The 12184-nt window shown below is 36.9% G+C and overlaps 1 protein-coding gene across 1 annotated transcript in view; it reads right to left on the reverse strand.

Moving 5' to 3' along the window:
• Positions 1-8054: 8054 nt before the first annotated feature.
• The window catches only part of TMEFF2 (transmembrane protein with EGF like and two follistatin like domains 2), a 238790-nt gene continuing 234660 nt past the window's right edge, over positions 8055-12184 (reverse strand). The window contains exons 9-10 of the mRNA XM_081262368.1: positions 11649-11807; positions 8055-8352 (exon numbers count right to left, since the gene is read on the reverse strand). Coding sequence (XP_081118494.1) covers positions 8256-8352; positions 11649-11807 — 256 coding nt within the window. The 3' untranslated portion in view covers positions 8055-8255. The remainder of the gene's footprint in view (positions 8353-11648; positions 11808-12184) is intronic.

Raw genomic sequence — 12184 nt, forward strand, 5'->3', positions numbered from 1 at the left:
CCACAGAAGCCTTTCTGAATTTAAAGACTTGAATAGGTCCCTTCACTTAGTGTTTTGATGGGGGATAAATGTCAGGGTTTATGAAGTAAAATAATTCAGTATCATATACTATGCTTGCACATATTGAATGTATGTTGTAGTTAACAATTTTTGGGTAATGATCCTTTTATAAAAGTGTTTGATATAGCATAGGTATCTAGTTTATTCAGAAGAGCATTTAGAAATGGTTCTAAAGAAGTCAAGCACCAAACCCTGAGTCAGAAATGTGATTGTCTATTTTTTAATTTTTTGAAAATAAGACCCCATTTGCCTAATTTCTATTTACAGCTCTTTTCTTTAAATGCAATCTTCTAGATCTTGCTCTTCCTTGGTTTTCCTAGGCGCCACAGGTTAGAGTGTCTCCCTCTTTCCTACTTCAGAGCCTTTTCTTCTCTTTGGGTATCCAGCTCTTCTGTGTTCTGGGTGAAAAGAGGGTTGACGACGTGGCAAAATGAAAATGCCATCTTTTGTGGTTAGCCAGTGTGATGAGCTTTTGGTCTCCTTGAAGTACTTTTGTGCAGCTTTCCTGAGAAGCATTTTCACGTCCCCACTGAACTGATAACGATGAAACTTCAATCCCTGTTGCCTTCAATCTTTTTCTTATTATGCCAGCTCAATGAATTTCTTCAACCCCAGTTTTGGCACCAGCTCTGGCCGAGGTGGAGCAAAAAAAGGAAACTTCTTTTGGTGTGGGCTGCAGTGAACTTTGCTTTTAATTCCTTGTTGATGTGCAATCTTAAGTCCTATTCAGAGAAAAATTATGTTCATGTTTGTGGAAAAAAGGAAGACACAGAAAAGTGACAGATGTAAGATGAGAGAAAAGGCAGCCTTTAATCATTTTGTTGTCAAAGCAGCTTTGGATCGCCCTTTAAAGAAAGCATTTTCTCAGCTGCTTCTAGCAAACCAGAGACTCATTCTCTTGCCCTTTGCAGATTCCTTACCCAGAGGGTTAAACTCTGCACTGAATGTAAAGCTTCAGAACTCTAGATCCTTGCTACAAAGCAATTCGGTTTGTATATTCGCATTTCAGAAGAACTGGGTTCCTTTGTTCTAAGTGGTTAAAGACTCTAATGACTCAGTTTATACAGGATCCTGATAGAAGGGAAGTAAACTTATGGCAAGACCCAGTGCCTGCAAAATTCATTTTCTTTTATGATTGGACTGATTATCCTTCACGGGGAGGCTAAGTGCTAAAGCATATACTGTTTACAAAGTAAAAGCCCTTTCTCCCTAATCCCTGTGTGACTGTAATTAAGCAGGAGAGTTAATTTTATGTAAATCATGCATTACTGTAATTGGGCGCAAGTGCACATTCATGTACATCTTATTTAAAAGTGAAATATAATGTTATTATGTGGATGCTGGTGCAGCAAAGTCTCAGCCCTCTGGGGGGAAGTCAGCAACATCACTGACTGTTTACAAGACTCTGGTCTGTGAGCTTAATTACAAATCAGCCAGCCTGCTCTGCTGGCACTGTCCTGTGAAGAATGGACCCACGTGCCTGCCTTCCCAAAGGCTGAGAGGTGTAACACTGGGGCTTCCCTTCCCGTTTCTTTCTCAACCTCCACTTATAGAGCAGTCATTTTTCTCTTTCTACTCATCTTTTCAAACCTAAACAATACTTTCCAATGGTTTGCTCTGCTTGACAGTTCTGACCCATATATCCCCAGGCAGACTGCAAATGGATTTGTCTTCTGTAAGCAGGGACTAGTTTGCTTCCTTTTTTAGCTTGTCTTTTCTAATGCTACTCAGGACTGCTTTATGATCCCAGGATTTTGTTTTCCAAGTGCAGCCAGATCAGATACCATCCCAGCAGCCTGCATTTGTGATTGTCATAGCTCTTGCACAGCCCTGAGAGGGAGGGCTGGCCTCTGGGTGGAGGGCAAGGGCTCTTCCTTTCTTCTTTATCTGTAGAGCAGATCTAGTGCTTTGGGATAAGTCTGCCCTGCAGAATATAAAGAATCTAATCTACATATCTCCAGGTCAAGATTTGTGAGGAAGAAAATATGCACATGACAGAACTTTCATTTCAAACACATTCTCTGCCTCACCCAGCAGCCTGAAAAATCGTTTTTTGGAGTTGTGCCTTGGCCTCATTCTGCCCAGCTTGCCAAGCCAGCTCCTCTGCCTGCAAACCTGAGTGCACAGCAGGTCAGCCTCCCTAGATTTCAGGACAGTAGGGCTTCTGAGGCCTCTGCTCCCTGCTTTCTGGCTGCCATTTCACATTCTGAAACCTTGTTCCAATGTTTTAGATGCCTTTCTTCTAGAAAAATATTTGAATAAACCGACTCTCAAAATCTGCTTCCCATAATTGCCCCGCTCTGCTACTTCCTATCCAATTGTTTGCTATCTCTCTCCTGCCCACCTTGCCAGGGCTTTTGATTTCTCACTAGTTCTTTCCTGCTCACTGTTTTCTCTTCCTGTCCTTCAAGTTGCCATTTCCCACTCTGAGAGATTTTGCATGACATGTCATTGGTCTGGAGGTTATGGATGTAAACAGATGAAGTGACTTCTAGTTAAGAAGTTTTTCTCCCCATAAGTTAGTAAGGAGGTTATTGTATTTCCTAATGGCTGGAGAGGTTTTCTCTTTATTTTTTGTTTTTATTAAAATTCTCCTTAAAGTGACCTACAAAACATGTAGTTGAATAGACTTCACTGGACCACTTCATCCAGTAAAATTCAATGCACTTTTCTAATAGATAGCTTTAGCTCAGGTAATCAGTGGCAGCTATTTGTATACTCCCCTGTTTAAGTAATAAAATATTTTCTGTTCTTTTTATTTAGTCTTGCAACATGTTTAAGTTTGGACATATATTCATTGAAATTGTATACACAAATTCCATGATGTTTCTCTTGGCCTTGGTATGTTTTTGACTTATCTATATTTTCTAATTTAACTTAGTCAAGGAAGAATCACTTATTAATATATTTGTTAGTAATTTGACATATGGTTGTGAAAAATTGGGACATTACTCTGTGCTTTGTTTTCATAAAAACCTGGAATACAAAAAGGCTCCTCTAGGTTCATGGAGGAGAATTAAGTTGGATTGTGGCAGAAAAGGACTGTAACCAAGGATGGATGTTTCATGGGGTGAAGAAAATACAGGTGGTTAGTACTTTAAGAATGGGAGGAATCCCAGCAAGAGGAGACATCTACAGACAAGAAGGACATGAAATATCTCAAAATGCTTCCCCAAGATTGGGTTTGATTGTATAGGTCCTGAGAGCTGCTGCCTGGATGGCTGTCATTAGGCCTCCTGTGGAGGGATCTTAGGCCTCTGAAGGACCTTACAGACTGCAGTGTGTGTGACAGTGGGATTGATCCCAAGGAACAGAGGCCAGACCTTGGTCCTGCCTCTCTCTCAATTTTCCCCATCATGCCTGATTTGGGACTGCTAATTAACTCTGACTTAGGTTCTTTTCCTATATGGAATTTGGCCTGGAAAAACAAAGGGAAACACTATTTCCTTCATTTCTTACTTAGTGCAAAACAAATAGTGAAAATGAATTAAATAGCTAAAAGAATACAAGAAACTCAAGTTCACTTATTCAGTATTGAAGCAGATAGACATCAACCAAGGACTCATTCCCAGCATAGATAGGCCAGGAAGGGAGATTTCTGTCCATAGTGAGGTTGGAAGGAGGCCTGACATATCTCACTTACCTTTCTGAAGCTGATTTCAAAAGGATATGTTCATTTGCATAATTATGCATTGATTATTACTTTATATAATCCTTCAACCTTCCTCTACCTATCCTGTACATAAGCTTCCTCTGGATGCTTAGATTAAGTTATCAATTAATTCATTATTAATATCCAGATGGTTAATTATGTAGGTGAAGTATCTACTGTGATTGAGGAAGAATACCTGGTGCAGGTGCTGTGTGACTTTGGCAAGAAGAGATTACATCTGAAGACAAATATTAGCAGAGTTTAATATGACTTTGAGATAGTCTCTGTCGTATTTCAGCTGTCTGAACTGGCTTCTCAAGAATCCATTCAGGGAAAGAGATTGGTCCTGCAAAGTCCCTGCAATATTGACTCACTCGTCCTGCATCTTGAAACACACTGGAGGATTAATATGCATTTTATCAGGATAGACCTATTTTAAAATAAAAAAAAAGATCCTCTTTCTTGTTCAGATATAGTGCTAGTGAGAGCTTTTGGGAAAAAATAAAATAAAACCTAGATAAATTGGATTGTGTTTTTAACTCTATATTGCCATATTTTCTCAGAACCAAAACAAGCTTTCTTATCTCCAGGGACACAAGAGGTTCTCCTGGGAATCCATATGCTTGTTCAGTGCCATCTAACTTTGACCCTGTGATTCCCATAATGCATCACTTGGCTGAAGAAGCATGATTTCTTCTTCTTATCTATTTACTTTAAAAAAAATATTTATCATATCCCTCGAAAAATAATTCCCATGCATTGAAAGTGAACTCTGTGTATGCCACTATTTTGAGCCCAAACACTGATTGTCATGTTTATTTTTCATATTAGTCTTGTGGGACTGGGGAAGATCTTTCTCCATTGTACATATGAGGTGTAAAAAAAATAAGCAAACTGCCTAAGATTAAATAGCAAAGTGGAGCTTAGGACCCACATCTGCCTTGTTTCAGAGACCAAGTTTTAAATATTATACCCCCATTGGAGACACCCAATCCCCATTAACAACAATGGCACTCTGAATCACCTCATTTAGTTCTTAATTCCTCAAGCAGAACGAAAAACTTTCCAGTGATGTTTGTTGCTTGATGAATCACTGCGTATTTTGATGAATCAGTGAGGTATTTTCTACCTCACTGCGAAATCACAATACCTAGAACTGTGTCTGGCATGGTGTAGGCTTGCAATAAATGTTTGTTAAGTAAATGAAAAAAAAAATGGCAAGTCATTAATTTTCTGAATTCTCATTGTTTCCTGGCTAAGGGCAAGGCAGGCTTGCATGGACAATTAAGGAAAAACTTGGAGAGTCCCATGTCAGAAATAAGGGACTGTCAAGGGAATCACAGAGGGAACACGACACCAATAAGCGTTATTTGCTCTGGGTGTGTTGAAGGTGTGTTGAGAACATGGACAAGATCGTAGAACCAGACAGCCAAGTGTGTATGGAGAATGATGGAATGTCACACAGTGAAGAGGCAAAACTAACCAGCCTGGAGGGCCCCTTTCAGGGCTCCCAAGAATCTGAGCTGACCAGTATTGTAGTCTTTGTTGCCTTCTTTATATTTTTAAATTTACCCCTGCTTCCCGCTTCAGATGGTGAGATCTTGGATGCAAGATACCAGATGATATGATAGTGAGTTCCTTTCGGGCTGGGACTCTGTCTTTTGTCATCTCATGATCCAGCATAGTGCTTGCAATTGGTGACCCACAGTAAATGTACAGTAAATTCATAATGAATAAAGGAGTGAATGAATGAATGGATAATGTGGCTTATTAGTTGAAAGTGTTTTGAATTTAGATTTAGGATAAGTAACAAAAACAATGTGGTCTTGGGCAGCAATGATAAAAGTGTAGTGCCTTTTTTTTTTTTTCCTGAATAGATAGACTACTGAAATTAGAGAGATAGTGATCTTATGGATGAGGAAAATGAAGCCTGAGATGTGAAGTGATTTGCTTGTGGATCCACTGCAAATTTGTGGTCAAAGTGACTTGAATTTAGAAACCTTGGCTCTTAGTCAAAGGTTCTCTTCAGGTTCTACTATAAACTTTGCTGGTCAGACCACTTGACTTTATAGTAGTCAGTGAAATTTGAACTTGAAAGAAGTCAAGGTAAAGTCAAGGGAGAATGATGAAGGTGTGGGAATCACATCACATGAAGAGCAGATGAAGAAATTAAGATGTTTCACTTAGAGAAGAAAATACCTGAAAAGGACTATGGGTTGAGAGGGAAAACACTATCTCTTTCCTTATTTTAAATATATAAGTCATTATTCCTTTCTTCTAGGGAGGGAAAAATAGGAAAGACCACTGGGAGAGACCACAAAAAAGTGAATTTCAACTCAAGGTAAGAAAGAATTGTTTGGAAAATTAGAATTGTCCAAGAATGAAATTTCAAATGGTGAGAAATATGCAAGTAGAAGCTGAATGATTATCTGTTAGTACTTCATGGTGAGTTCCTTTACATGAGAAAGAATGTTTCTTTTGTATCTCCCTAGGATCTTGTATTCAAGATACCTTGCACATGGTATATGCTCACTTAAGACTTTTTATGCAGCTTTTAAAGGGGACTCCATGAAGAGGGTGGGCATAGAGGTGGGCAGGAGTGTACTAAGGAGTTTTCTAACACTAGGCTTTATCATCTTTGATAAAAATTCACGTACAGTCAGGAGGCTGAGGCAGGAGGATCACAAGTGCATGGCCAGCCTCAACAATCTAGCAAGACCCTGTCCCAAAATAGAAAGGGCTTTGGATGTAACCCAGTGGTAAAGTACCCCTGGGTACAATCTCCAATGAGAGAAAAAAAATCATAGTAATGCATCAATATTTAACCAAGCGAGTCATTTTATAAACTTACAAGCAAAAGTCACTACAATTGTTATTTCTCCTTACCTCTATATATCTCAGTTGTTACCAAATTTTTTTCCTCATTTAGGAGGAGAAAGAGTTTGTTTGCCATAACTACTACCTTTTAAAGGATCTTAGGGTTAGTTCTATCTATGCACATGTCAATCAAATGAAACATCCATGCAGCAGTTTAAAAGGAATTGTCTTATCCAAGCATCATAGGACTGGCCTATATAAAAAATTTGAGTGATGTTTATGCCAATACAGTCACACCCTTCAAACTATGACTGACCTGGAAAACCAGATTTTTTAAAGTCTTAAATCCCATTTATATTGTCACCTTTATGTTTTAACAAATACCTTATGCATTTATTTTTCACTGAATAATTTTGTATTCAGAATATATTGGTTTGATATTTGTGTCCTTTTTTTGGACATAGGAGCATCATTCCTTTTAGTAGACAGAGAGGTCACTTGAAGGATACAAAGAAAGCTTTATTTAAATTTACTGTATGAGCCATGGAAAGCTATCTAGTGATAAATATAATAAGGCAACTATTTGATTAGTTATTTTAATCTTATTCTTTGAGAATATTCATAATTTATTTTTTTTCCTAAAATGGCCATATTTATTCATATGCTTAAATCAAACAAAAAATCAACACCAGAATTTCACTAACATCCTTCGGATGCTATGGGATTAATTGTCTGTTTTCATGCAATATTGTCATTGTCTTAATTCCATTCTAAATAATGGTGCCTCATTAGTCATAAAACTATTTATAGGGTATTTGGTTGTAAGCCTAACTTCTTTTTAAAAATCTCATACTACAAATATAGTGAGGTGTTTCTGAGAAGTCACAATTTTGGCAATTTACCGAGTTATTAAATTTCCTCCCTCACTGTTAATTCCATTCACCTAAATGGAATAGACTTTTTCCACTGTGTGTATACCTAATAATTAACTCACTCAGGACCCTTCAGATATACACACTTAACTGGGAGATTCTTAGCTGTTTCCCAAATAAAACCAATATCTTCTTTCCCTCTCCTTTATGAGTTATAAAATACTTTCCCTCCCCTTCTTCTTTGATTTAATTTATATGCCCTAGATTTTCTGCTCTGGGGATGAAAAGGGAAGACCAGGGAAGAATGTAGATGAAATAGAAATGATTCAAAGATCAGAAATATTTTATCCTCACTCGATATAAAGTAAATTATTTTTCTCTTTTCCAATAACCATCATTTCCCTTGATCTTGGAATCACTCAAAACTTAGCCACCGAGTCCTGTTTAAACTAATGTGCTGTCGCCAGATGTGGAAAGAGATAAAATGCTGGTACCTGTACAGATTGTACTAGCTGGATTATATTCAGAGTTAGGAAATACCGCAGATTTAAGAATGCCAATTTTTTCTCATCACTGAGTATTTATTATATATAACAAATACATGGGAAAGAAAAAACTATATTGTGTGATATAAATAGTTTATTTACATTACAGAAAAAACATCAAGACAATGTATACTATTTCAAATATATCCATACATAATCAAATATAGCTGTAGTACATGTTTTCATTGGTGTAGATTACCACAAATGCAAGGCAACATGTGTAGATCTCTTGTCTTATCCTTTTGTCTATAATACTGTATTGTGAAGTCCAAGTTCTCGGTAGTCCAGCCACTGTGAAACATGCTCCCCTTAGATTAACCTCGTGGACGCTCTGGTTGTGTTGTCTGAACTGTAGTGCCCTGTGTTTTGCTTCTGTCTGTGAATTCTGTTGCTTCTGGGGCATTTCCTAGAAGGTTGGAAAGTTTACAGATCTTAGTCCAATGAGATTACCTAAAGTTTTAGTCCAATGAGATTACCTAAAGTTTGGTCCTACAATTACAGAGTGAAGCTGTGGATTAAGCAAATTATTTAAATGTCTCGGATGAAAGAATTAAGTACTAGTAGAAGCTGGGATTATTTTAGAAACTTTATGTTTTGCTTCTCCTTGAGGTCGTCTTTAAGTGTCTGCTGAGAACCGAAGAACAGAACTGGAAGTTGAAGAGGAATACATTTACCTTGTCCTCAAATGCTTACTCATTAAGGCACAACGAACAGACTCAGCACAATGCAATCAAGCAAATCGTGAGCTCATCGCATCTCGCTTTAAAGGTCTTCAACAATTTCATATTCTAAATGTCCTAAGGATGAATGTTATATTGACATTTCAATCCCACGAGTTAAAATTCTATCACACCAGAGAATGAGCCAACTGTTAATACCTGATATATAATGGGAAGGAATATTATTTTGGTTTAGCCTAATAACCACTTTTTTTTTGGTGCATGAATACTATCAGCTGGAGACATAAATGGATACCAATTATGTAGCTTCTATAAAAAGCTAATAGTCAATCAAATTATCTGAAAATCTCTGATCTAGTTTTTTTCTCTTGTAATAGAAGATTGTTTTGATCATGCAAATAGGAACAATATAAAATTCCCATAAAACCCCCATGATAACAAGCTATGGGGTCTCAGAGAATATGTAAAAACACACACACATATATATGCAGACACTTACATAGTAGATACGTGGTGTGTGTGTGTGTGTGTGTGTAGATTGGTGGGGACACATACCCATCATAAATGAACATGGAGCAGGAAATTGCATTCTTAGCAAGTGGGAGCTAGAGATAAAAAGACTAAAAGTCTAACTTCTCAACAGGACAACTCTTTTCATTTTGGAACTTGTCTCTAGTGTCCATATTTGTTGTGACACACATTGTTTGGGAGGAGTGAAGGTATTTGACTGAAATAAAGATGCAGAGATAAGGAAAAAAGAAAGGTCATGGTAAAAAGATGGAGGTGGGAGGAGAGGTGAGAAAGAAAATTGCAAAGAATGAGTGGATATCTGGTTGGTGTGATTTTGTAAATGTTTTAGCACCTGAATATTTTGAAATAAGTTTGGACAAACAAGGGTTGCAGGATCACCAGGTTAGAGAGGTTTCAAATGGGAGGGGGAATGGTTTCTAAGCAGAATAAAAGAAATGGATCCACCCCAGGAACTGGTGTAGCTCACTGATGAGTGTGACTCCTGGAGGCTTTGAAATGTTTCGTGGTCTGAGGACAGACTTATAAAGTACACTATGGTAATGTGAATCAAGTTCAAATGCTATTGTTCCTCCTAAAAAAGTAAATGTAGATTTGTGTTTAGTTTTAACATGGAAAATGAAAAAGGCCATATGCTTGAAAACATGGTTTATTCTGATTTGGAGGTCAGAATCAGGCACGGGGCAGTATAAGCAGTGGTACAGGTCTGAGACCAGATAGCCAGACAACTCTTTTGTTCTTATCACTCAACTCTATGAACTTGACACTTTGCTAACTTCTCAGACCTCAGAATCTCTACCTAAAAAGTGAGGATAATTGTTTATTCTTTGTAATGTTATTAAATGTGCACATGTGTACAGTCTACACACACACTCACACAACACACGTGCACATACACACAATTCTTGGTGAAGCAAGAACCCTGTGTATCCCTTTGTTTTTATTATTTATGGGATGAAACTGTAATTAATAGCAGAGTTGAAAACATCTGCTGAATCTAAAAAATATATGAAGTAGCAATCAAATTGTTATGATATCATATCCACTAAAGATGAATTTTGTTTTGATATTGCTTGGATATTAGAAAACTCAAGACCCTTAGAGTAGTATGCAGTTTTCTGTGTTTCAGATTCTTGTCTATCTTTTCTTTTTAATACTCAGTATTTTTGGTTGCTTGAGTTATCTTTATGTTCTCCAGAATCTATTTTAATATAATCCATTGACTCACTTGCCATCTAAACAGGAGAGTGCAGTTAACAAACTCAGCTTGACTTAGAGCAGCACAAAGCTGCAGTCGATGATCGTCCCTTAAGCCTCTAGGTCAGGTGAGGATTTATGAATCATATTTTGTTTTTTTTCAAGAGCAAATGCCACACTTATCCTCAAAGAAGACAGTGAAATACAGAGAGTGAGATGTATTATGGCCTTTATTTTCTAAAGATATGATATTTTTTCATTTTCTTGTTCTTTGAAAATAATTTTTTGGGAAACATTCAGATTTACTGGAGAGCTGTACAAATGAGTGAAATGCCTCATGGATTTGGCAAAAACCTTAAAGAACTTCCTTGGAACTTTATAAAGGTGAGTGAAATCTGGTTAGAAAGAAGTATCCTCAATAACGTTTTTGGTTACACAGGACATGAATGATAGGCATTTGGTTTAGAATCTAACTCTTGGTTACCATGGTCACACACTAATTAAATCAAGCAAGTCCCTGGCCTCACTCAGTTACTCCAAGCCCAATGACAGACATTACATACTTTGCTTTCCTGTTGAGACTGGATGGAACCTCCACTCTTTCTCCACCTTATTCCTTCGGAAATAATTACCTTCTGACTGGACAGGGTGTTTGATATAAAAGTTTGTTGTGATATTTGTTGCATTGTATTAAAGATTGCATGTATTAAAAGTCTTCATTTACTACAATATAATCTTTCTCATTACAATGATTTTTGAATTTTGTGATTAAAAGCTATTTTGTCACCTTAAGATACAAAGTATTTGATGTTTATACCAAGTATGTTAAAATTGTTATATCTGATACTTACATTTAGAAACATAAGTGCTATAAATGAGAGCTCCAATGTAACACCTTTATGGGCCTTGTATAAAATATACCCTCATTTAATTTGGCATACTGATCTGGGTAGGTAAGGATACATTAGTCATTTACATGGGCTATTAGTTAAGAGAGAAAGATATATTTAAAGAAAGGTTAGCATTGTATGTTAGAAGGGATAAAAAAGACCTTTGCTTAGAAAATAAATAATCTTCATCATAATGCAAAGATTAAAAAAATAGTTTGTACTAGTCCAACGTGAAAATCCATGTCTTTCTATTTGACTATTCAAAAAGTCTTATGATGAGGAATCAGGACTTATGGAGAATGGATAGCTAAGGAATTCATTAAGGGACCATATAACCAGACAGATCTGATTCGAAAGAGGAAGGACAATGCATCCCTTTATTTGAGTCACCAAGTAAAGTTACTGACCTTGTAATGCAGAGGACCACCACACAGATGACAGCTATCTGGATTGTTCCAATTACAGCTGCAATTAAGACGTATTGAAATCGTACAGGACCAGGAACAACATAGAGAACACTGTAGTCCTTTTTTTCACAGTGTTGTCCAGTATAACCAGCATCACACCTGGAAGAAATTACAGTATCCTGTTACCTGTAGCTTCTGGATTCATTTTTATAGTTGACTAATAGACATTGTTCTTCACCATGAAATTTTTTTGTTCTCAATTATTTTCTTTCAACTTATCTGTAATTTGGAAGATGTGCGGTCCCTTTCTATATTTAAAACTGAATTTAGAAGATAGTATTGCTAGACAAATTGTTTTTATGATAATACAGATAGAAGAGGATACCCATTCAGGGAGAATTGTTCTGTTTTTATTTATCAGGTGAGCTTTAAATTTTATTTAATTTGCTCTTTAATCAACCTAAGCCAATATGTATACTTGAGAAAAAGTTTTTTTCTTATAACAGGGGTACACAAACAAACAAACGAAGAAACCA

This window comes from Spermophilus citellus (assembly GCF_964194105.1).
Source record: "Spermophilus citellus genome assembly, chromosome: 11".
Lineage (NCBI taxonomy): Eukaryota > Metazoa > Chordata > Mammalia > Rodentia > Sciuridae > Spermophilus > Spermophilus citellus.